The 26,669-nt window shown below is 37.3% G+C and overlaps 2 protein-coding genes across 16 annotated transcripts in view; one reads left to right on the top strand and one right to left on the bottom strand.

Moving 5' to 3' along the window:
• The window catches only part of Cacnb2 (calcium voltage-gated channel auxiliary subunit beta 2), a 245,580-nt gene that overhangs the window by 211,597 nt on the left and 7,314 nt on the right, over positions 1–26,669 (top strand). For 6 of the 10 annotated variants that reach the window (XM_090318975.1, XM_090318976.1, XM_090318981.1 and 3 more), the window contains 7 exons: positions 7,759–7,881; positions 9,474–9,610; positions 12,078–12,154; positions 16,949–17,082; positions 20,671–20,751; positions 21,147–21,205; positions 24,343–24,452. In XM_090318975.1, coding sequence (XP_090175101.1) covers positions 7,759–7,881; positions 9,474–9,610; positions 12,078–12,154; positions 16,949–17,082; positions 20,671–20,751; positions 21,147–21,205; positions 24,343–24,452 — 721 coding nt within the window. Of the gene's footprint in view, positions 1–7,758; positions 7,882–9,473; positions 9,611–12,077; positions 12,155–16,948; positions 17,083–17,226; positions 17,247–20,670; positions 20,752–21,146; positions 21,206–24,342; positions 24,453–26,669 lie in introns of those variants that run through there. The other 4 variants (XM_090318977.1, XM_090318978.1, XM_090318982.1 and 1 more) reach the window with 2 other exon arrangements.
• The window catches only part of Nsun6 (NOP2/Sun RNA methyltransferase 6), a 78,614-nt gene that overhangs the window by 1,002 nt on the left and 50,943 nt on the right, over positions 1–26,669 (bottom strand). For 2 of the 6 annotated variants that reach the window (XR_016532707.1, XR_016532701.1), the window contains exons 16-17: positions 20,702–20,895; positions 17,037–17,226 (exon numbers count right to left, since the gene is read on the bottom strand). The exons of 1 other annotated variant lie outside the window; for it this stretch is intronic. The gene's annotated coding sequence lies outside the window, so the exon portion shown is untranslated. Of the gene's footprint in view, positions 1–17,036; positions 17,840–20,701; positions 20,896–26,669 lie in introns of those variants that run through there. 3 more of the 6 variants (XR_016532704.1, XR_016532705.1, XR_016532703.1) reach the window with 3 other exon arrangements.

A 26,669-nucleotide genomic window follows, 5' to 3' on the forward strand; every position in this document is an offset into this window, starting at 1 on the left:
CATGCATGTGGATATAAATATGTGTAGTTTGTCATATGTATGTAAATGTACATATTTATCTCCCAAAATTCTTTCGATGATTTTTCTTGCTGCCAAGAGTAAGCACAAATGGCTATCTATATATTCTATGATTGATTCTCTTGACAGGTCTATGCTGAGGAATTACCTCAAGCATACTTGTAAGTTCTTCATAAAAATTTCATAGGGGCCAGGAGTTTGGCCTAGTGGTTAAAGTGCTTGCCTAGCATGCATGAAGACCCGGGTTTGATTCCTCGGTACCACATACATAGAGAAAAGCCAGAAGTGGTGCTTAGGCTCAAGTGGTAAAGCTCTAGCCTTGAGAAAGTCCAAGGACAGTGCTCAGGCCCTGAGCTCAAGCCCAGGACTGGCAAAAAAAAAAAAAAATCATAAAGATGACGTATGGGAACCATGAAAAATTAAGAAAACTTTTGGGACCTCTAATACGATTGACATTTACTCCAAAATGTTGACAAGTTATAAGGACTATCTTATGAGATAGTACAGGAAATGCATAAGGAAGACAGCTCATTACTTTTATTAGTCAGGTAATTTTTTTAATCTTGAAAGTTTATCTCCCCAGTTGACCATAGGCTTAGCTTTGGATGACTCTAGGTTGTTTTAGAAAGTTAATGTAGTCTCAGGAAAAGCGCATTCGAAGTATTGTGCCAGCCAGATGCAGTGGCTCAAGCCTGTAATACTAGTTACTCAGGAGGCTGAGATCTGAGGATAGTGGTTCAAAGCCAGACCAGGCATCAAAGTCTGTATGACTCTTATCTCCAGTTAACCACTAGAAGTTTTCTAGTGCTGGTTTTCTGGCACTGTGGCTCATGGGTTAGAACTCTAGCCTTGAGAAAGCCCACAGACAGTGGTCAGGCCCTCAGTTCAAGGCCCAGGACTGGCAAGAAAAGTATGCCATTGTTTCTGTTGCAGCTTCTTTCAAAATGAATTTTAGATAATTTTTCAACGTAAAAGCAACCCTAGACTATATGTTGCTTTTTCTTCAATGATTTTTTTTCAGTTGCCAACTTTCACTTGGATTTGTAATTTAAATGGTAAAATTATTTGAAGATCCTGATGTTTAGATTCTTGGAAATATTAGAGATGTGGAAATTTTGTCTCTTTTTCTCCATGTTTCTGTTGCCAAGAATGAGTGTTTCATGTAAAAAAAAAACACAGAAAAGCTTGATGGATGAAAGAAGGCTCTGGGTTGCAGACAACAGAATCCTGAGCTTTCATGCTCATTCTACTTATTTTTTTGGACTCTCAGAACGTAGGGAACTGTGAGAGCATAGGAAAGTCTATCCCATATTGATAGGTATGAAATGTAACAGATGGTTCTAGGGGATCTATATCCATTCAGGTATAAATACTGTTGATTTAGAAATCTGTTTAAGAAAGCATAGACAATTGTTAAAACATTTTTAAAATGGCAAACGATGTCTAATAATTCCGTAAGCATCTCTTAGGTGAACCTTAAGATCTTTTTAGTCTCATGCTTCTTTGCTCAGCATCTCTGCAGATTCTCATGCATGGGGGTCCACAGATCTTTCTGTGGTCCACAAGTGGTATGATGGAGGCTCTGCTCATTATTTTGGAGTATAGCAAAGCACAGAGGAATCACACTAAAGGGACAAATCTTCAGCCAGGGGTGACAGGCTGAAAGAGATGACATCTTCTCCCTAACACACTCTTGGCACCAAGTTTATGTGAGAGCTGTGAGTAAAGCCCAAGGAAGATGAATCAGTCAGTCACACCTAGTGGCAGACGAGTCAGTAACTGTCTCTCCTTGTTGCCTACTTGTTCCTGGGTTGTACAGGAACAGATTGTGTATGTATATGGATTCCTCCACACACTGTACCCCAGCTTCTGCTTTCTAGAGAAGAGAGATGTCCGACTGGCTAAATGTATGGCGTTCTCTCGTCAATAAACATAATTATGCACAGCCATTAAAAAGGGAAGGCTAGAAACGTTAAACTTAATGTTTTTTTCATTTGTACAGGAGTAAATACACCATATTAAATATTTAAGGTCTTATCTATGTGGTTTTGATTATAGAAACTAATGAAGTAGTCTCTAATGAAAAAAGGTCTTGTAGAATTCCGCAATGAAACCATCTGGGCCAGGGTTGTTCTTAGTTGGCATGTTTCTGATTGCTTCTACTATCTCTTGTTTTTTTTTTTTTTTTTTTTTTTTTTTTTTTTTGCCAGTCCTGGGCTTGAGCCCAGGGCCTGAGCACTGTCCTTGGACTTTCTCAAGGCTAGAGCTCTACCACTTGAGCCTCAGCACCACTTCTGGCTTTTTTCTATGTATGTGGTACCGAGGAATCGAACCCGGGTCTTCATACATGCTAGGCAAGCACTTTGACCACTAGGCCAAACTCCCGGTCCCTGCTTCTACTATCTCATTATATTTTTAATTAGTTTGTTTGGTTGACTTATCTCTTCTTGATTTAATGTGGATAACCTATGTTTATTTAAAAAATCATCCATTTCTAATCAATTTTCCTGTTTAATTGAAAAAAAGGGAAGGCAACAGGTTTTTGTTTTTTAAATGAGATGACAAAATGGTCTCTCTAATGCAATCCTAGTTTCATTATTTTTCATTCTTTGTCATCCATGGAGCTTGAACTCTGGGGCTTGGGTGCTGTCCCTGAGCTTTTGCATTCACAGCAGAACCCTGAGAAACTCATTTACACTTCCTGAAGTTCTTTTTAGTAGCTGGAAGCAATGTTATGCCTCAGAGGCTTTAAGGAAGTACATGAGATAAGTTAAGCCCAATCATTCCCATGTGGTAAATACTGACATTGAAGCAATTATTAGCGATCATGATCTAAACATATTTGCAAAACGTGAGTGAGTGTACTAAGCTAGATTCCATAGCAACCAGAGATGTGGTCCAGGTAAGTAAAAATTGATCTTTCTTAGATGTAGGACTTTTCTTGAAGCCTTGGCTTCCAGAAGGCCATCAGGAAGGTGGAAATACTGACTTGACTGGGGATGGTGTTGGCAGTTTTTTGTCTCCACTTTGACCTTAAAGTCATTGCAGCTAGTTACCAGAATTCATCTATGTGTTTGAATGATCACTTTGCAATCAGTTAATATAGCAAGTGATTTCCTGCCTTCCTCTGGTTTCAATCTCTTGAGCCTTACTGTTCTTTCTCAAGCCAGGCATCCATCAGTTTAAATTCCCATCATATTGAAATTAAAATGGCCACAAAGGGTTTGATGAGTTCATGAAGTGAACAGACAAGTCCCATATATGGAACTTAACCTCCCATAACTCTATACACTAATCGTGTTTTCTGCCAAAATATTTGTTTAACAATGAGATGCTTTGCTTAGTTGTTGTGTTTAAGAAAAACAAAAACATTCCATGCGAAGTAAACAATACAATAAACATCCCTAAACTTGCAAAACTCTTGAGCTCAAGAACTCTGGAAACCTAGCAAAAAACTACAGCTGTTAGAGTGGAGAAGAAAGTAAAGATTACTGAATTAACACAAAATATAATGTGTCGGCCTGTGGTTGTCAGCATGTAGTTTGTAAGGGGTTTCCTTGCATTTGTTTAGAATTCTTCTTTAGAAATTATTTGTGGTGTATAATTTTCTAAATAAGGATGGAATAGGCATTTTATAACCACTAAAATGCCAAGCAGTAGTTTAAAAGGGTTGTGCCTATTGGTTCTCACTTCTCCCACTCTCATCCTTGTGGCAGAAATAAATACTGACCAGAACCATGGTGGTGAATGTATCAATGCTCAGGATTTGAGGTTCTGAATGCTGCCAGGCTACACTCCATGTGCCGAGGCCTACAGAGAATGGTCTGGGGTCTAAGAAGAGGGTCAGACTTCACTGCCTTCTGGGCATGGAGGGGAGGGGGCTGTATGAAACACAGAAATGTATTTGGAGAAACCACCCAAGAAATAGGACACCTATGTGGGTGTAGTAAAACAAAAGGTACTTACTTGAGATTTGGATTTTGTTTAAAAAGTTTCAAGTTATGTATAGTTAATATTAAATACATTATAGTTATTTAACTATGAAATTTCATATTGTATTCATTATTGATTTTATCATGAGGAAAATGGACATGTGTGTTTTGCTATTTAGCATAGCATAATGCATATTTGTAGGAAGAAATAGATAGATGAACATCTGAAGAACCATTAATTATGATTAAAGGTTTTTTGTTGTCCATGAATTTCTTTTTGCTTTTTACTAGAAGATATTTTGACTCTAGTACATCTTAATAAATTTTACTTATTGGATTGTTTCGGGAGAAATAATTTGTTAGAAAAGTAAAAACAGTATCAGTGATTTATGATTGTCATACATCATTATCAAAGATGTTTTTAAAATTAATTATCTTGTAAGTTTTTAAAGACTTAGGCATTCTGATTCTAAAAAAACTAGAGAAAATAAAAATTATTGTTGTTACAAACCAACACGGGCCTCTTTCCTGGATATGAGATTAAGGACCTTACTGTATAATTACAGTGCATCTGTAAGGTAGGAAGTTTTAGGACTGCCTGGACCATCTTGGTCTTTTGGCCAGATAATGCAAGTAATGGCATCCAAGCGGGAAGGAAGAAGGTGAAGGCAGATGGTCTCGAGCTAATGTAGGATTTTTGATGTGACTGGAGTCTCTAATCATAAATGAATACAATAGATGCTAAAAGACATCCTGGGCTATTCCAGGAATGGTGGGCTGGGTGATGAATCCTCCAAAAAGAAACCAACTTGCAAAATGAAGCTACAATAGTCCAGAATAAACTTCTTTTTTATCCTCTAAGCTGACCTGCATTACTTTCTTCCCTTTATTGAGATTAAGTACACACATTTTTTATATTCACACTGATAAAGATCATCATTCTGAATTACAAAGCTTATGAATAACCAAAAAAATACAAAGAACTCAAGTTTTACATAGGAAAGTTTAACTCTTTGAACATTATTGATAAATTATTTCTTCCTTATTGGGAACACATCTGTCCTGTTGCTAAGTATCGGCTATTCCCTCTTTCTCTCCCTGTCCTTCAGTTCACTTTCCCCTGACTGTGCCTTCCTCCCACTTTCCTACAGATGTGCACTTTCACCATGTATGAGAGAGAACACAAAGTCCTAAGAGGTCCTTTGTTGCCTTATCTATACATTATGTACATATGAAGGTGTGCTTGGGTATTTTAATTTGGTGTTTTTCTCCTAAGGCTTTCCTTTTTGGTCTCACTGTGTATGGGTATCTTGTCATGTCTAATTATGTTTTAAATCTAACACCCACTTATCAGGGAGACCATGTGCCATTTGTCTCTGATCTTGGCCTATCTAGCGCAATAGTTTTGTTCTGGTTCCATTATTTCCCTGCAAATGGCATTTCTGATGGCTGTGTAGAATTCCATTGTATACAGATACCACATTTTTGGGATCCATTCATCTGTAGCAGGGCATCTGGGTTGTTTCCATATCTTGGCTATTGTGAATAGTACAGAGATGAATATGGATGTCCAGGTATCCTTGTCATATCCTGGTAGATTCCTAGGAATGCTATGGTTGGGTCGTAGGGAAGGTTTGTGTTTAGCTTTTTGAGGAACCTCCAGATTGCTTTCCAGAGTGGTTTTACTAGTTTACATTCCCGCCAGCAGTGCCATAGGGTTCCTCTTTCTCTACATCCTCACCAGCATTTGCAGTTGTCCAAATTCAGAATATTGGGTATTCTGACTGGGGTAAGATTGTTAATATTTGCATTTTTTTTATGAGCAGGGATGCTAAGCATTTCCTCATATGTTTCTTTGCCATTTTTACCTCTTCTCCTGAGAAGTCTCTCTTTAGTTCCCTTGCCCATTTGGTGATTGGTTTCAGAATAAGTTATACTTTTTTTTCTTTTGGTCCAGGGCACCTGACAGTTTCACTCACTGGCTAGTGCTCTACAACTAAGACATGTCTCCAACCCTCAGTGTCCCCCTTTAAGATTACCAAAATGACTTGGGTTTTAGAATAAAAATTGCAGATGCTTATCATCCATTGTTTATAGGCTGAGAGAACATTTTTATGGACTTAATGTCTTCATCTGGAATAAAAACATTGTTGCTGGGATTAAATATACCAATCTATGTACAATATTCAATATATTCAATATATTGTTTGTCACTTGACAGATATTCTCCAAGTTACTGATGTACAATTTCACTATAGATCATGCTGTATACATGATAAAGAGGAACTAGGAAGGGGAAATATAAGATCCTGAAGATCTGTATCACTCATTCCTACCTTTCTAAAAATATTAATTATAAACAGGTTAAAGAGAGTGTGTAGTAAACAAGGCATAGCCTTGGTGTTTTCTATGAAGCACTTTTAAACCTACAAATTGGTGCTTACTGATTGGGTCTGCTCAGCTTTACCTCACAATACAGTATGCATAAGAAATGCTTCTTCTTTACATGCATTAAAGCCACACACTGGTGGCTCATGCCTGTAATACTAGCTACCTAGGAGGCTTGAGACCTGAGGATCACGGTTCAAAGCCAGCCAGAGCATGAAAATCCAAGAGACTCTTTATCTCCAATTAACCACTCACTTGAAAACTGGAAGTGATGATGTGGCTCAAGTGGTAGAATGATAGCCTTGAACTGAAGAGCTCAAGGACAGTGCCCAGGCCCAGAGTTCAAGTCTCACAATTGACACACACACAAAAAGAACCAAACAACAAAGACAATGTACCCATTAGCTTTTAAGCTAAGTAGCATATACTCTCACAAAAGGAATTGATCTTGTGTTACCTTGAAGGCTGAACCAAGAGCATTGATAATTTGAGGCCAGCCCTGGCTACATTAAAACTGTCATTTACACACACCCACACTCACCCACCCACCCACACACCCTCCATCGCCACAAGTTAGCAAGGGATGCAGAAACACAGGCAGACACAATCATGGAGAATAAATTAAGAACTACTGGAGACCATTCTGCTTCCTTCATGTTCAGGTCAACTCTAGATGAAGAGCATGTGGAGTGGGAGGAACTGCTCCAAAGACATCCTTTGCCCACAATGTTAAATTCAAATGCCAGCTGAACACTACTCGCTATTTTTGAGCCTACTTATTTATTGTTCTTGTGGATATTTATTGTCAGTAGAGAGCGAAGGCTTATGTGTGAGTTTTCCAGGCAACAAATGATGGATGGTTTAATTAATATTATATTCAGTGGCTGAGTTAACGCAAGAAGAATAAAAGGTCATTGCTTTAATAATTCCTAGCACCCTTGCATAACAGCTGTTAAAGACATTGAATATAAATCCTTAGTTCCTTTTTATTCCATCCAAAACACTGCAACATCAGCAACTGCATCACTAGTGATTAATATAAGCAGACAGAAGTCTGGTGAAGTGGTTTCTCCATTGATTTGACCAAAACCCAAAGAATTTGGCATTCTATGGATGTTTGTGCTTCCCAGTGTCCAGGTGCTAAAAGCCATACGTTGTAAACCTCAGAGATCATCCTCACTTTTTATTGCTTGTACTTTCAAACAGAACAATGGCCTTTTTTTCTCTGTCAAAAATGGGCAGTGTGTAGGCAAGAGCTATTTCAATGCAGTGGGAATACTAATAAGCTGTTTGTGAAAAAGAACCAGTAAAAGAAAATGACCATTTCACCAGCGTCTGATTGTATCTTCGTATTTGAGGAAGGAAAAGAGAAGAGCTCCATTTTTCTTTCCCTCTTAATGTTTTTTCCCTTTTCTTTTAGACAAAACCCGTTGCATTTGCAGTTCGGACAAATGTTAGCTATAGTGCAGCGCACGAAGACGATGTTCCAGTGCCAGGCCTGGCCATCTCATTTGAGGCGAAAGATTTTCTGCATGTTAAGGAAGTAAGGACAATCATTTTACCTATTATCAGGATGATTTTGTTTTCACCTTAGAACAACAGTTATTTCTCTGGTGAAATAAAAAAGTTGCAGTTATGTAACATAACATACACATTAAGCAGTGGCTCTCAAACGTCTTCTAATATTATTACACATTTTACAAGTAAAAAAAAAATGCCAGGCTTCTGGCAGTAGCTTCAAGGGTTCTCTTGGGCCTTGTGGTCTGGAAATTGGGAACTATTAGATGATTCTATGCTTAACCTTAATGCTTAACCTTGAGTAGGTGTAAAGTTTGTTGATATCTGAAGTTTAGCTATCTGAAAAGGATTTAATATCCACAGTTCATGGCTCTATTCTGTTGACAACTTCTGAATTCATACCACTGGTGTCCTCTATACTGTGACATTTCTGATATGCAGAAATTAGAGCCAAGGAAAGAAATAGATATATCAAGAAAATTCCTTTTCTTTTTTTTTCTTTTTTAAGTCTCTACCTTTCTATTTTAACCATAATACAATCTGTAAATAAGAAACATTTCACTTTGACTTAAATTTTGTTTAGAGTCAATGTGTACCTATGCCTGTTCTGGGGACACTAGAGAGACAGACATTCCTCCTAGATCATAATGCTTAAACTCCTGTGAGATTTTCTTGACTCTGTAGGGATTTACAGTGAGTACACTTCTAATTAGGGGATGACATGTCACAGGAAACACGTGACATGGCAGGAACATTTAATCTGCTCGCTAAAGACTCTACAACGAATGAGACACCAATTAAAAGGTTACCAATTTAAGAACTGGAGGTATGGTTCAAGAGGTTGAGTGTTTGCTTCACATGCACAAGGACCTGGGTTCATTTCCCAGCACCAGATTGATAGATACTCTTCCATTTCAACATCTTTTAGGAAGATGTATGAAAACACTGGCTACAGAGAAAAGATAGGATTTTATTTTTTACAAGTGATGGTATGCCTTGTCAAGAAGATAGATTAATACCATCAGATGCTTAGAAGAGGATCTCTTTATGCCAGTGGGAAGAAACAATTAGTATCCTTTGTAGTGATGGGCAAAATCAAATCAAATTATACAGATTCCAGCTAAATATTCTACATTGTTAACACTAATATGAAGAGAAATGACCATGACCACTATGATGTATAATTATACAATTGTTTACACACAGGTAAATTTTGAGGTGACACGAAATACTTCAGGTGGATTTCAGTAACTATCACTCTTAATACTTCTAAATAATGTGATTATCCAAAGGAGAAAGCTGTCATACTTCTTGTTTCCTTGCTGGGAAGGACTGTTTATCTTTGGACCCAGACAGCTTTCTTACAGTTTTAGCAGCAGTTATGACAGAATCCAGGCTGATCCTAAGAAAGATGCACAAAGCTTCCATGGATGGCTGAGCATGCCAAACACATTTTCACTATTGTATGCTAATCTCCTGAATCCAAGGATTGTTTGCATCAGGTACTTGAGGCATAGATCATTGGAATTGCCACCTTGTGAATACAGTGGAAGGAAAGATGTCAAAGACATAAACTTCTGTGTGCACTGATTTTAATACTTTTGATTTTGTGTTTAGAAATTTAATAATGACTGGTGGATAGGGCGACTGGTCAAAGAAGGCTGTGAAATCGGATTCATTCCAAGCCCAGTCAAACTAGAAAACATGAGGCTACAGCATGAACAGAGAGCCAAGCAAGGGAAATTCTACTCCAGGTATGAGGAAATGTCAAGTTCTTGTGTAAATATTGATACTGTATCATCACTGAAGTCCTGTTGTTTGTCATGTCCCACTATCTTTATTATGTATAAAAAAAGCAGATAGGTCATGTGTTGTATTGGTACAATAACAGCTCCTGCATTTAAAAACCTTCTAGCATCCTATTTTCAACCCATTTGGGAGAGAATCAAATTGATTACGATCATTAATAAAAATAGCTAAGGTCACAGAATATTCAATTCCAGCTCAGTGCAAAGGAAATTCTGAGGTCCAAACCATTTGCTGAAAATGTTCTGGCACTGAAGAGCCAGGGTGACTAATCCTAGCATGTTTCTCTGGCTGGCATGGCAGAGACATTTTAGAGATGCCAGCCCCAGACATCATTGGCAAATAGCAATTCCTCTTGTCTCTTAGTTTCATTTTCACCTGGGAAATTTGATTTTCAGTCCTACCTACTGTTACGCATGTAGACACTAAACATGAAACAAGTCAAACCTGCCTTTGCATATAGTAATTAGATGGGTTATATAATAGGCAGGGGCTGCATAAGCCTTTCTAGGAGGCTTGATATTGTGTGTTCTGCACTGGAGACTCACCAGGAGGGCTACCCATAGAGGCAGTGATACTAAACTCTGTGCCAGGAATGGCACATGCTTTTTGCATACATTAAAGGGTGGGACATAGGCAAGGCTTTGCTTAAGTGTGACTAAGGAGTTTTCTGTCCCTTCTGGCTTCTATTTTGTCTGTATAATGATGCAAATTTAATGTCAGCAGGATTTTTCCTCCCCTCAAATGTCAAATGAAACAGAATATGTCTTATTTGAATATGCTATTCGCATTTTATAATTTTCAAGCTTATACCTTGTTCTAGGTGAGTTGTCTTTTCCTTATAGTTGTCTTTTTCTTTCCTTTGATTTTCTTTTGTCTCATCTCCTGACCCATACATTTTCCCAAGCATGGAAAAATACTTGAGGCTTGCTTCTATCAGCTTTTGTATTACACACTTTATAAGGATTATTATCAGAACCACGCAGTTTTTAAAAAGCATGGAAAGGCATAAAAACTAAGGAAATGAGTTGAAAAATGTCTCATTTTTAGAGAACTAAAAGGGTAAATATGTATCATGACTATTTTGATTACTAGCAATGTCTGTCACACTTTTACACAAATCAAGTAATAACTATTACAGTTTAAGAAGACTTTAAAATAAATGTGTGAACTGAAATTAAGCGTAGCACTTTACAGGAAAAAAACTTATGGAAGAAAGTATCTTGGTCCTGGCAACTGCCAGGTACCAAGTACCTGCTTATTAATTTTACATACTTCTGGTATCTTTATTAAATATAAGGGAGATACCTCTCAAGAATCTTGAAAAGATAGTCCTTCTGTAGTGATTTAATAAAGGATTTCCTATTTGATAGTGTCTAGACTAGTAGCAATAAATCCAACAACCCATTACTAACAGAACTTACGCTGTAATATTAGTATTTACCTGAGGAAATATTCATCTTTGATGCACAGGCAGTCTAGAACATTCCTTTCATGAGTGGGAAGATTTTCTTTTCTGCCAAGGGTTGTTTTGATACAACATCACTGATGAACCATACAAGATGATCAACACAAGCAGAAGATCCTTTGGAAGCTGAGGTGTATATGTCTCTCCCATCATGTACTAAATGACTTCACAGGTTTACGGCAGCCCACGGACAAGCAGTTCCCAGCCCCGATAAACCTTGGTCCAGCAAGCAGTATAGTTCCTTGCTAAACTGCAGGCCGTTCTTTTAAGATATTCCATGTGACCTTTGTGTGAAGGGGCTACTTAGTCCTCTGAATTCTTGTGTATGTGTGAAATCGTATTTAATATTAACCCCTAAGATTCTAGGTCACAAATATCTTGTATCAGCTTTCCGAATTTGCAAATTATGAGGAATATGTTCTTCAAAACATTAAGTTTAATCCTCCACGAAAGCCATGGTTAAGAAATGTGGGCACTATCTGCTGGTTAAACCATAATATTCTGTTTTTCCTTCTGTTTTAAAGGATAGCAAGTTTGGGCTTTGTTGCCTTTTTCCTGTATAGGTTTGTCCATGAAAGTCATGGAAGTTTGAGTAATCCATCTTAGTATACAAAAAATAATCAAGCTGAAACAAAAGGGGCTGGAAGGAAACATTCATTCAGTTTGCGCACTAACTTTGAAAGTCCATATATGCCTCAGAAGTCCTCTAAAATACAAAGCAAAGGCCCATTTTCTTAGGGCCTTTTAAAATTAAGTTTGAAAATAGAGACTACTTATAACTGTTTCAAGCACACCAGGAATCTCTGCTTGCTAATTACTGTTTGCTTCCATATGGGAAAGAACCATTCAACAAAAATACGACACATTATCATGTATACTGAGCAAGAGGAATGTTTTAGGATCTGAAATAAGTATCTGTTTTAATATGCATTTCTGCTTTACTCCAGTAAATCAGGAGGAAATTCATCATCCAGTTTGGGTGACATAGTACCTAGTTCCAGAAAATCTACACCTCCATCATCTGGTAAGTAAGTGCTAAGTGCCAGACATCACATTGCATTTCATGTTTCTGCAATCATCTTATCTAGTTTCGTGAGTTGTTACACAAAATATCAAGTCACTCTTTTTCCCTACAAATGCTAAAACTCTATCAGAAATAAAAGGCCCTTATGGAACTAGGGACAATATGACAATATGGGGAATTCTTTTTTCTGGCCTTGACCAAGAAAAAAGGACATTAATGAATATGAGTTGCTAAACTGGATCAAAGTGATGAATGTCATGTAACTTTTTACCTTTATTCCCCACCTTGGACAAAATGATTCTGTGTGTTTTCTGGAGAGCTGGAAATGAGATCAGAAAGTATAGTGCATCTATGAAGAAATTAAGGACATGAACTATTAACTGAGTTTTAATAACAGGATTCCTCTAATACTCATAGTTACATCTACTTCCAGAACAGGAAGGCTTTTAAAAAGCAGAGATGGCAAAAATTATAGGATTTTTAAAAGGAGCAAAATATAAGCATAATATTGATGTATGCTATATACTGACTTGAAAAACCATTACTGGCAAGAGGCTTCATGCCTGTAATCGGAGCTATTCAGGAGGCTGAGATCTGAGGATCACGGTTCAAAGCCAAACCAGACACAAAAGTCCATGAGACTCTTACCTCCAATTAATCGCCAGAACACAGGAAGTGGTGCTGTCGCTCAAGTGGTAAAGACAGTGCCCAGGCCCAGAGTTCAAGCCTCATTGTACAACCAATTCTAAACTGCTCAATACTAAATCAAATGTATGAGCTTGAATGAAAATCAAAGCTTTGGTAGCTACTATGTGAAACTAATATTTCCTCCTAGGATTGTACAGGAGCAGGGAGCCAAACCCTTACTTCATCTTAAACCTGAGAAATTGCCTGGGTTCCTATTGCAAAGCTTACCTATTCCTTGTAAATCCGAAAGATTAGCTCAAGGATTCCTGAAGACTGTTAGTTGATCTTAAAATGAAAAGAAAAAAATAGAAATCACATTTGTATTGGTATCAGCAAAATTCATCCCTTTCTTCTGATGACAGTGTACCTTTTAATTGTTTTACCAAGATAGTGCATCTAGAAAAAAAAAGCTCTCTATATGAAATCTATCATTTTGTTGTAATATGTTCATCATTTCTAAAAATAGAACTGCACAGAAAATTTAGTAACTTATTAATCGAGAATTTAATTACTGATGGGGCTGGAGATATGTTTCTGGACTCTAAATTTCCATATTAATAGGTCAAATGATCTAAAGGTAAGTTTCAGAAGTTTCTAGATTACTACACATTTATTAACTGTGGATTGGCTACAAGTGTAGCTTTTCATCTTTTTTGCTTTCCAGAGGCCCTGTTTATAATTCCCCCTATCTATGATAGCTAGGACAAGCAGTAATTTTTACTTCAAACCTGCATAATAGGGTGGTAGAAATTTGTACAATATGTGCACCACATCTACACACTTATATATATGCTTTACTCCTGAACTCTGCTTAAGTAAACTGTGAGATAACCTAAAAGTTAAATGTCAAGAAATGTTCCTAAGGTTCTCTGTGTAAACATATAAGCTAGTATGAAAAATATTTTCAAATGTATGGAACTATTTTTTTTCTTGAGTAAATAGTATTGTTGCCAAAGTACAAAATAAAGCAATAAGAAAGTCAGAAGAAGTAACATCTCTCAATGAAAGAACTATTTGAGAGTTAAATAAAGAGAAGCATAAGCATGCTTTATAGCTATAATCGCAGCATTGTAGAGACAGAAGTAGGATAATCTTGAAGTCAAGGCTAGCCTAGGCTTCATAGTCTCAAGATACAACCAAAATTAACAAGGAAACACAAAATAAAACTATACAACAGAAGGTCTGGGGGCATGGCTCAAGTGATAGATTATTTGCCCAGCAAGCAAGGCCTGAGTTCAATCTCCAGTTCTACTGAAAAATAATAAAAAGATGGCCAGGCACAGTGGCTCACACCTGTAATCCTAGCTACTCAGGAAGCTGAGATCTGAGGATGGAAGTTAAAAGCCAGCCTAAGCATTAAAATCTGAGATTCTTATCTCCAACTAACTGTTAGAAAACTGGAAGTGGTGCTGTGACTCCAGGGATTGGACAGTAGCCTTGCGCTGAAGAGCTCAGGGACAGCACGAAGGCCCAGAGTCCAAGCTCCAGGACCAAAATAAAATAAAATGATGGAAACATAAATTCCAAACTCAGGTTATGTGTCTGAGTAACCAAACATCTGGGCAGTGTTACAGTTCAACATTCATGCATTTCCAGTGTCGTGGATTTATTTCTACTCTTCCCATTAAAACCAATCAGTCTGACTACCATAGCAGATCAGTCAATGGACAAATCATACAATCCAGTCTGTAAACTTGGTTGGTGCCAACCTAGGATCCTGTCAACTCTGACATCCAAGTGGAATGAGCTTCACTTTCAGAAAAGCTAAGGATGCTTTCCCTTGAATGTGGTCTTCACACACTGCATAAAAAGATGAAGATAAAGTATTTGGATACTTAACCTCCAGAAGGGAAATACATTTTGATACTGGTTAGCGTGCTTGATAAACAGTCAGGAAGTAATGAACCAGCCCCTCCTCCTTCATGTCTAGGAAACATTCCCTCTGAACGTTTTCTCCAAGTCCTTTTAGGTTAATAATACCATGTAATAAGCCCCATAAGAAAAATTCCCAATATGAGCAAAGTGTTAGCTATTATGAAGTCCAATAAAGCCTGGGAGGGGGCTAGGAGCATGGCCTTAATGTTAAGAGTGCTTGCTAGCATGCATGAGGCCCTGGGTTCAATTCCTTGGTACTACAAACACAGAAAATGGAAGTAGTGGCTCAAGTGGTAGAGGGCCAGCTTTAAGAAAGCACAGGGCAGTGCTCAGGCCGTGAGTTCAAAACTCAGGACTGGCAACAAAAAAAAAAGCCTGGGCATATTTTAAGAGGCATACTACACACTAAATGTGTTAGCTTACCAGTATGTGCAGATAAAGAGAAGATTCATTTACCAGGTAAAGCCTCTCTAAATACCTGTAATTCACTCAGTCGATTGTTACCTTCACTTTGTAGAAAATCAGACCTCCTGTATTATGTAAGCAAAGCTGTTCTTTGTTACATTGTGCAAACAATGTGAGGTATTTACTCCATCACAGGCTTTCAATTTAATCAGATAAAGAAGAAAAAAGGAAATACAAGATCTGAATTTTCAAAAGGCCGAATCATCTAATATCTATAATAACTGCAACACTGAAAACTTACGTGATCCCTGTCAGATGATTTCTGGTCCTTTGAAAAGGCTAGTAGAGGCTGAGTACGAATTCAGCTGGCAATACAGGAAATGGAAGCTTATGTTGCACCACTTGACTGGCTGTTATTCCAAACGGCAATGTGTTCCTTGAATGTATTGCAGTTGTTAGTGACCTAACATGTTTAAAATGATTTCCTGGAAGTGGTGCTGTGGCTCAAGTGGTAGAGGGCTAGCCTTGAGCTGAAGAGCTGAGACAGTGCTCAGGCCCAGAGTTCCAGCCCATGACTGACTCCCCCAGCAAAACAAACAAACAAAAAATTCCTGGAGTGAATAAATTTTCTTCTCCTTGACCTAATCTCAAACATCCAAAGTAATTTTCTAGCAGGCTGAACTGTATTATGTCCTTATTCCAGACATTGAGGACATGAACACCTTTGAAGGAAAAGGGAAGGAAAGTAAATTGAAGTTAAGTAGTCATCTCACCTGGAGGGCACCATAATACAGAAACAAGACCTGACCTATGTTGTGAGTCCTGAGGCCACTGAGGTTTTGCCAAGAAAATTCCCTAAATATCTGAGTGTAGCTTTTAAATCTTGAATTTTATTTTTATGTATTCATTTATTTGAGTCAAAGGAGATCTTGAGAATACTTCCAGCTAATTCTACAGTTGATAAAACTTGTTTTCCATATGGAATTACTCAATGTATAAATTTCCAAGTGAGACTTTAAAAAATATGTGAAAAAAAGAATAACTTGCCTTTAAGACTTGTATTTTCAGGTTGAAAATTTTTAAATGAAAGCCCACTGAGCAACAAACTTGAAATGCTCATTGACAGGTGAGGAAGGCAGCGGCATATTCTAGTGGGTTGTCATGCCATCCCCTTGATCTCTTAGGTAATATCTAAGTCACCAGAAACCTTCTCATTTGGTTTCATTGGGCTGGCTTCTTTTGGATGGCCTTCAATAAGTTCTGAGAGTGCATATATTTTGAAATCATTTCAATCCTGTTCATCCTGGAACCAAATCTGATGGATGATGAGGATACTTACATGACAGCTCTGTGTTGCCTGGATTGAATTCTTCTTTTTCTTAAATGTCTGTAATGTTGTAATTTCAGTGAACCTTTCAAATAGCCCCTTTTTTTCATAAAAATCAGTAAAATGAGAAATGTGAGACACTGTTAAACATTCCCAATGCAGTTGTCTGTCTTCTGTTGAGGTACCAAGTGAAGCCGAGTAGGTTCAGCACTGTATTTTTACACCATTCGTATGGAGAGTATTATATCTGAATTTACAAATTAAAAGTGCTTCCCTAGAAATATTCATTTCTCAAGCAAACAGTTTTGACGAGAAGAATCTTTCAGTTTTATTAGGTTTGATTACATTGAGTTCTTCACATTCTGAACTTTTAAATTTTACTTTGTACATTATATTGAGATATCACAATAGATGGTTTACAGAGGTTAGTTTGTTTTTGTTTTTATAACATGTCTTTCCTTTCCTGCCCACCTGATGTTTTTTGGTTTGTCTGTATATAGCTATAGACATAGATGCTACTGGCTTAGATGCAGAAGAAAATGATATTCCAGCAAACCACCGCTCCCCTAAACCCAGTGCAAACAGTGTAACGTCACCCCACTCCAAAGAGAAAAGAATGCCCTTCTTTAAGAAGGTAACATGAACTTCCCAGCACCTGCTGTCCACCTGCTCAACTGCACTGCGTCACATTTCTAGTCCTGTTGACTGTCTGCGTCCTCTGACAAGCCAATAACATGCATGCTCTGTTATTCTTTGTTTCTTTTCCATGCTGCTGTAGCTAAACAGAAGCAGAAATCGGTAAGTTTACATTGACATAAGCTGTGTTTATCCTGCCACTGGCATCATTAGCATTAATTCCCAGTCTTATTAAATACAATAACTTCTTTCCTAAGAAACTATCAGTCAAGAATTGAGTCCATGCATTTCAAAGCAACTAAATTGAGTGAGTGACCTGTTAAAACACCATTACAGTACTTATCCTTTTTGATGGAATAATATTTATCACCAAAGGAATTTATTTAAACATTCAAGGATGTCCAACACTTGACAATTCCATATAATGCACCTCAACTGTGCATGCTTATACTGTCTTTGTCTTTTTTTTCCAGAAATTTAACTTATAATCAAGCATAATAAAGCAGTTACTAGATTCTGATTTATGATATCCAGATACATAGCTTGTTCTAAACAAAAAAAAAAGGTTATTCAAGTTTTAATTTAGTCAGTATTTAAACTTCTAATCCACTAGGTGCAAAATCTGCAGATGGACAGGACCAATGGAAAACTGCAGGCTTGTTTTGGCGGTTTACTGTGAGTTTTTCCTATTGTCATATATAAATACTCTTCCCAATGTTCTTGCTTTCTCCATCAGTCAGATCTCAGCATCTCACCTGTTGGACAATGGAGCTGGTGGTCAGCATAGAGCCTTTGCCATTGGCCGACCAAGATGCTATAAACTGATGATACCTGTTCCCTGACTGGAAACTCCCGGGAAATTCCTCTATAATAGTCTGTTTCCCCTTAAAGAGTATTTTGTAACTATGAAGAATTATTTCTTAAAGGAACACTCCTTCAATTTCTCTCTTCCCCAGCTTTTACATACCAATTTCCACAGCTATAGGCTGTCTTTTAAATTCCTATTTCCCAATGTCACCAAGTCCTAGGTATATTCTGTCTCTGACACACACACACACGAAGTAAAACCTCTGCCCCACTCTTTTGCTCTGCAGAAGTGCTCTAAGGTTATTAATAAGATGTCAGATACTGCTTTTTTAAATCATGATTACTTTAAGAAGGGAAGCCCTCAGTATTTCAGGTAAAATTAACGAGTACTTGTACTGATGTGAAAGTACGACCAGATGTGTTAATACATGATACCTAAAATGTGCAGGCAAATAGTATCCATAGTGTGGACGTTTAGAATGTCAGCATTGCTCAGCTGATCTGGATTTCAGAAAAGAGCAGCATCAACATCAACTAAAACCAGGAAATTGTTTACTTGTACATTTCTAAACTTAGAAATGTTTATCACAAATTAGGACTAAAAACAGATAAAATTGTCATGTTTGATAGGGCATAAAAATATCACTATTCCATCAAATAAGGTAATTTCTGTAGCTATCCCTATTGAATAAGAAGTCGATTTGATTCTAGCATTGGATAAACCATTGTTATATGGCAGTCACAGATCAAAGGAACTAAAAGGACTATCAAATGGGCCAGGAGTTTGGCCTAGTGTTAGAGTGCTTGCTTAGCATGCACGAAGACCTGGGTTCAATTCCTCGGTACCACATATATAGAAAAAACTGGAAATGGTGCTGTGGCTCAAGTGGTAGAGCTCTAGCCTTGAGAAAGCCCAAGGATAGTGCTCAGACCCTGGTTCAAGCTCCAGGACTGACAAAAAAAAAAAAAAAGAAAAAAAAAGAAAAAAAAAGAAAAAAACAGGCCACCTAACAATTGAAATAAAATTTCTTGTTAGCTGTTAGTAAAATGCATGCCATTTGTATTCCTAATTATAATGGTGAAAAAGTTGTTCTTATAGTATATAGTTATAAGGACTTAGTTTACAATCATTTTCAATATAATCCCGGGTGATAAAAAATAAATGACAAAATGTAATAAATTGACCAATATGCTTATGATGCCTTCGGCACTAGTATTCATTCTTCTTATGTTCTCGGTGATGTGGTAAGCTTCAGTGTAGAGTCCAGGAGGAAAAAAGAACAAACCTGCAATTCAATGATAAGATTTGTTTTCTGTGTTTCAGATTGCTTTTGGAGTGGTGCTTGTGTGGCATTTGTGTTGTCACTGTATTATGTTTGTCTTGCTTTTATGTTTTGTTCAAAATTGTACTTTATCTTTATTGTGTCTATTAAAATAATTGAGCGCTAGGTAAAATTTCACGCAATAAAATGTGATAGCACAGTCATGGTTAATATTTTCTTCCCTCTAATTCTATATACAACTACTGGTGAAATCTCTGAGGGAATCCTTTGAATTTGAAATGCTTTTTAATCACCCTCCCACCCCACAGATTTAAATTGAAATAAAGCCAGAAAGTTTGCAATTGGCAAATGTTAAGCAGTAATTATTTTGAGTGAAAGGCTAACATAAAAAAAAGACAAGTTTATGAAATTTTTGTTTAAAGAACATTTTTTCCCTTTGGGTGCATGTGAATCTTGAGTTTTTCTTTCATATACTGCTTAATCCAGAGTCTTACAGAGCTAAGAGCAAATGATTTTCTTATCCCAGTGGCTGAAGCCATGTATGTCTATTGCTTTTCTTTTCTGCATTAACAAAAAGGTTATTTCTGGGTCCACTTATTGTTTTCTGTTACCACAAGATATAATGGAACAAATCAGCATCCTTTTTTGGGGGAAAGAAATTACTTTGAACAACTAAGTGGAAAGCACTGACAGGTCCTCCATTGCTCTTTCAAAAGGAAATGAACTACTGCATAACAACAAATTAGATACATAAGGGAAACACTATCTGAATTAAGTTTGGAAAGCATATGATATATGCAAGTTGACAATGAACATTTTGAGCTTTCTGAAGCATGTTGAAAGTTATTATACCTTGATTACCTTCCTTCAAAGACACATAGCCTTCCTTCAAAGACACATAGCCTTACCTTTAGCCATTATATGGAAATCAAATGCCCCAAATCTAGAAGTATTGTTCAGTGTTGTGAAAAGCAATTATTGTTATTTGGGACAATCAACATGCTATTTAAGCTCTCACAATTTAAATGAAATTTTCAAATATTTGACAGAAAGTCAGAGTTTTGAGATTTAGGTTTTGTGAAGGTAAGACAAATTTGTAAACTGCTAATTAACTACATCAGGTCTGATGAACTCTGCATAAAACTCAAATGCATCTAGCAGTACTAATTTTCAGTGAGCCTACAGCATCTATCCTGCATGAGGCATGTTTTTGTTTGTTGTACCAACTAGTTTTTGTTCAAAAGCAGCATTTCCTGCTTTCAGAACTAATACGACAGTAGCATTTTGGGGGAAGAACTTGATAACATTAGAAAAATAAACCCACTAATCTTTGATTGGGTTTATTTAGGAAAGAGGCGAGTAGAAAATGGTTTTAATGTCTACAAAGTCAGCGCCTCCTATAACAGACAGCAGAATAGTACTTGGTGTACATAAAAGTTTTCAGTGAACTTTAGATATGACCATGGCATATCTAAAAGTATCTCCTTTCTTTGCAGACAGAGCATACTCCTCCTTATGATGTTGTACCTTCCATGCGGCCAGTGGTCCTGGTGGGTCCTTCTTTGAAGGGGTATGAGGTAAATGGCTGATCTATGTAATACATTGGCTCCATCTTTTTTCTTCTCCAACCTGTGATACATGTTGCTTAGTTTTGTAGTTTCATTTTCTTGAATACTGCTTAGGACTTTTCTGCTGGTTGCAATTACCTAGTTCAGGAAATACTAAATAGAGTGGCCGTGAAAGCACTTGCAATGTAATTTATTATCATTAAACCACTATAAATCTGGGGAACTTTCTAACTGTCCTTTTTTATCAGAACTAAGAAACAGAACATGTGGTACTATCACATACTGTGTTTTCCAAAGGCAAAGTTGGGTTCTCAAGTAGTAAATAGAACTTGTTTATCATAGTAGGAATGATTTTTATGACACTAATACTTTTTTTTATCATTTTAATGTTTGCCTAATTACAGGTTACAGATATGATGCAGAAAGCATTGTTTGATTTTCTAAAGCACAGATTTGAAGGGCGGTGAGTATTTCACAAGAATGAATTTTGTGTATTTAAAAATGACCACATTGTGGTAGGACAGATGTCATTCTGACATCAGAATGATGACAGGAAATGGGTCTCATTCAGTTCGATTCAGTACAGTAGGTGTTTGTGAGATTTGCTTTGCATACAAGCTGCAGTTCTTGTACGTGGATCCATACATTGAACTTGGCCTGGCCCTCCTAACGTCTCACTCTCAATATGTGACCCATTTAGGCTCTTGCTGCTTCCCAGATATCAGAACTATACGTTCTTTCATTCACTTTCCCATTCTAACAAATGGTTTTCATATGTTCATCTCTCTTTTCATCTTACATTCCTGTCTCACTAAGAAACTAGAATGTTCTTGAGTTCCCATAAGTACACACATCCCCAATCTGCTTGCTTATCTAAATATTCTGCATTTTTCTTTACCATGCTCTTGGCAACAGCTAACCACATCACATTCCCCAACTCCTTCCCACTCAAACCATCCAGACGTGGCCATCAACATCCTCTATTCTCCTTTGTCAGTACTTCCTTTTCAAATAGAAACTCTAACCACATACAAACATGACCTCATATCCCCTGCCAACTATCTTGACTTCACCTTTTGGTGAGATAGAAAAACTCACGGAATGGGTGGTTATAGTATGCTAGGAGGTTGTTCCATGCTCTTAGGTCTGTTCAGTTACATTTTCACGAATACCTCTTACCACCAGGGTAGTCTACAGCCAGACACCTGTCCAGGTAAATGTCTTTGTACATGGCACTTTCCTATGCCACACTATGTATTTGTTTTTGTTTTGCTAGTCTTAGCCTTTATGTACAAGGCTAGCATACTACTTGTTTGAGCCACACCACCATTTGTGGCTTTTTATGAGTACTTGGAGGTAAGAGTCTCATTGACTTTTTTGCCCAGGCTACTTTTGAATCACAATCCTCAGATCTCTGCTTTCTGAGTATCTTAAGATTTATAGGTATGAGCTACTGATACAGGGCTTGTTTTTCTGTTGCTGAAAGGGTTGAGCGCTGGATCTGGGTGCTGTCCCTGGGCTCCTTTTGCTTCAGGCTAATACTCTATCACTTCAGCCATAGCACCACTTCTGGCTGTTTTTTTTTTTGTTGTTTTTTTTTTTCTCTGATTAACTACAAATAAGAGTCTCGGGGACTTTCCTTATGAGGCTGGTTCCAAACCTTGACATTCACATTTCAGTCTTCTGAGTAGTTAGGATTACAGGTGTGAGCCACTAACACCCAGGCAGGGGCAAGTTTTTTGTTGTTGTTGTTTTTAATGTGCTGTGAACTGTTGTACTCAGTGTGTAAATATAACAATGGATAGATGCCTGAATCAATTCCTCTTTGCTAAGGAAAAGCAGGTGTTGAAGCAACTACCATTGATCTGAAGACCTTGTATGAAAACCATAAATTGAAACATGTACAAGTAGAACATAAGTGAAAAAGGCAGTATGGCAGATAGTGTTATTCATTCCTCTATTGCTTACATTTTGGACATCTAATTTAAGAATTCCCCCAACCCAGGGCCAAGAATTTAACCTGGTGGTAGCATGCTTGTCTAGCATGCACAAAGACCTGGGTTCGGTAGCTCATACATAGAAAAAGCCAGAAGTGGTGATGTGGCTCAAGTGGTAGAACTCTAGCCTTGAGGAAAGCCCAAGGATAGTGCTCAGGCCCTGAGTTGTGGCCCCAGGACTGACCAAAAAAAAAAGACCCTCATCCAAAAAAAGATTTGTAAATGGTACCTAAGGTCTCACCAACTGAATTAAAGGAAGCAAGCAATGGTTAGTGGAGTCTGTGAAGTGTGTAAAAGTAAGTATAACACCAAATTAGATGTGAGGCAAGACAGCTAGAAGTCCAAAGGACTTCTATCCTTACGGACTTATAGAGAATGACTGGTAACAAAACCAGAGGTCGTCCCTAGAATAACTTGTCCAGGAGCATAGACTTTCTCCTCTTCCTCCTCCTCAACTTGACCCAGTGAATCTTCACTGAAAATTTTAGTTGGAATAGTTTTCCATCAGATATTTGAAGGCCTTTTTTCTCCATCGTGTTCCAGCTTACACTGTAACTATTGTGAAATACAAAGCATTCCAATTTCTGACCTTTTAGGACCTGTCCTCCTCTCTGGAAGCATTTGATTTGTCCTTTACTGTGTTATGAAATGTGTACCAGGTCTTGGTGTGGATCTTTTTGTCACTAAATTAGATACTTTCAGTTGACAATTATTTAGTTTCTTTCCTCGAACTTCTATTCTTTGGAATTTATCTCCTGCTTGATTCTTTCATCTGATTTGTTTGGTTTACTGTTAGACTTGTCCTTAACTGTGCTCTGTAACCCTCAAGTTCTGATCCTCAGTGTCTTAATTTCCAAAAGCACTGTTTTTGTTGTTGTTGCTGGTTGTGGGACTTGGAACTCTGGGCCTGGGTGCTGTCCCTGAGCTCTTTAGCTCAAGGCTACCACCCTATCTCTTGAGCCACAGTGCCAACTTCTGGTTTTCTAGTAATTAACTGGAGAAAAAAATCTCACAGATATTAGTGCCTGGGCTGAATAGCTATAGGATTACAGGTGTGAGGTACCATACCCCATCCCCAAAGCATATTCTTATTCTGGTTTCTTATACATAAATTTGTTCTCCTTTCATACAGCATTCACTTAGCTTTCAATACCCTTTATCTTCACAACAATCCTCAACATCTTTGATTCTTTGAGTTTGTTTTTATTCCTCTTCGCCACTGGACTTATAGCTCACTGAGAAAGCACCTAATGTGCCTTGTCCTGATTTATACATGTAACAGCAGGGACCTGAGCCACAGAAGAATATTTCGATTTGAGAATCTAGTTCAAATCCCAGCTTTGCCATTTATTAAGTACATAGTTTTGATAATCTAGCCATGGTGCATTTTTTATAAGTGCAAGGAGGATAATAAAATTCTTTTGTATGTCTTTGGGACAATGCAAATAAAGTGCTCAGTATATATGTAGTACTTGATAAATAACAAATACTAAGCAAAGCAGGTGCAAAAATAAGTGATAAAAGCATCCTAATGTCTGTTTTGAAAACATGACATACATAAACATCTAACAGGCTGTTATTTGCTGTTATTTTTCTCCAACAGGATATCTATCACAAGGGTTACTGCTGACATCTCCCTTGCCAAACGATCAGTATTAAACAATCCCAGTAAGCATGCTATAATAGAGAGATCCAATACAAGGTCAAGCTTGGGTAAGTTTGCAGTACTGGTGTTTAAGCTGTATGAAGAATGTGAGAAATCTAACTAGATGATTATTGTGGGTACCAGAAAAAAAGATGTGTTATCAGTACCTAAAACTATCTTAAGGATTCATAAATATGGAAGGATAGTTTCAAGTTAAAAGATTCCACATGCTGTTAGCCTTGATACTTTGGTTGTGGTTTGTTTTCATTAATATCAGCTGAATATCTGGTCTGGGTATCAATAAGGAAATTTTATTAAGAAAAATGTGTGTTTTGATAAAGGATGATAGTTCTTGGCTCTATGTTGTTGACTGATCTCAGTATTTGGTTAAAAAGTAAACTATAGTGATTTTGATTATACGGTGGTGTTTGGAAGCTGCTCACTAATGTGCTGGTAGGTCAAACTCAGACCCTTTCATACTAGCTGCTTCTATCTCTTTGGATCCAATTGCTGGATTGCTAGAAAATCTAGTTTAAACTGAAAGTTAAGAGTTATATGAGGCACTGAAGTTTATTCCTTTGCATGACTGGCTTTTAGCATACAAGTTTTAGTTTACTTTGAATTGTGGTTAAGTAGTAAGTATAGTACCATAAGAAACTTGTCATATGTCATTCCTTTACATATGTCATTCCTTTACTGATGCAATTTAACATGTTACTTTCATTTGTTTAACTTCATGAATTCAGTGAGATCTTGATTGCTTAGAATTTCTACCACTATTGATAACTCATCCACTTAATACATTTTACTGAGCACATGTGCTAGAGGCCAAATAGTATGTTAGCATGTAACTCCTGGAATTAAAATAAGGTGAAGCCCTTCCCACCATAGCTTTCAATACTGGTAAGAGCCAAGACGGTGACAAGCAAATAGCTTCTACTGAACTGATTAGAAAATGCTTTAGGAGGGCAGTCCACAGAAGAAGGTGAGGGCAGTCCACAGAAGAAGGTTTCCAAGGACTTGAGACATGAAAGCATGGTAAAGTTTAAGCAAGACAAAAGTGCTTAAGGCAGACATGGGCCAGGAATTTGGCCTAGTGATAGAATGTGTGCCTAGCATGCATGAAGCCCTGGGTTTGATTTCTCAGTACCACATACATAGAGCAGCTAGAAGGGGTGCAGCACTAGTCTTGAGGACAGTGCCCAGGCCCTGAGTTTAGTCCTGAGGACTGGCCAAAAAATATAACTGGAAGAGGCTCTTTGGCTCAAACTAGTACAGTGATAGCTTAAAAAAAAAAAAAAACAAAACAGTCATAACAATAACAGATTATTCTTCACCTTTAGATGTTCAATGAAGATTTCCTACTCGTTGCTAGGGATACAGAAGTGGACATAAACCGTACTTTAAGAATTGTTTCACGGGAAAAGCATGGACTAAACCTTATTGATAAAAATTTATAAAAATTTGAATTGATGGTTGATTAGAAGTTGATGGTGTCCTAAAGTAGCAGGCCCAAGGCCCATTTTCAAACTGAGAATGGAGAAATTGAAGTAAACCATCAGATTAACACAATGATTCATGTAATGGTTACAGTATGGGTTTCAAGGCCAAAGAAACTATCCAAAAACAGTGCTTTTTCCCTTATAGCTTCAGACATGTTTTTACCAAGCAGATTTATAAGTATGTTATCGATATGGAAGAAATCAAGTAAAGCCTATACCCTGTAGTTCCTTGGTCTTTCAAATCCCAATTTCTCAGAAGTTTTCCTTGCAGTTTTTGATTATAAGAACTATTCATTTACTGTAAGGTTATCAACAGTTTGTAAGCAGAAGCTTCAGTTTTTTTTTTTTTTTCTTTTAGGCAGGTCTGTTTCATGGGTGGTAGGTTATTTTAAAGCTAAAATTTGAATCCAGTTTTCTTAAATTCATTCAGGTAAATAAAAGGACTCATGAGGTAAATCATTAGTCACTAAAGATTTTTCTTTTGAAGTGCAGGGCTTTGACCTCAAGAACCTCATCTTTGCTTGGCGAGCGATCTATAATTGAGCTGTGCTGTCAGTCCATGTCTTCTTTTTGTAAAATGATATACTAGCTAAAATAATCTCCAAGCTGGATATGATGAAACAAATGTGTAATTCTCCTACTTTAGAAGTAGAAGCAAGAGGAGATAAGTTTGAGGGTAGTTAAGGCTACAAAGTGCATTAAAAAAAATCATACCCCGCAAATATCTGAAATAAAGAGAAATAAAAGATATTCATATGTTCAAATTTGCTGGCCTATGATTTC

The sequence above is a fragment of the Megascapheus bottae genome, chromosome 26, assembly GCF_031878675.1.
Source record: "Megascapheus bottae isolate mThoBot1 chromosome 26, mThoBot2.hap1, whole genome shotgun sequence".
Classification (NCBI taxonomy): domain Eukaryota; kingdom Metazoa; phylum Chordata; class Mammalia; order Rodentia; family Geomyidae; genus Megascapheus; species Megascapheus bottae.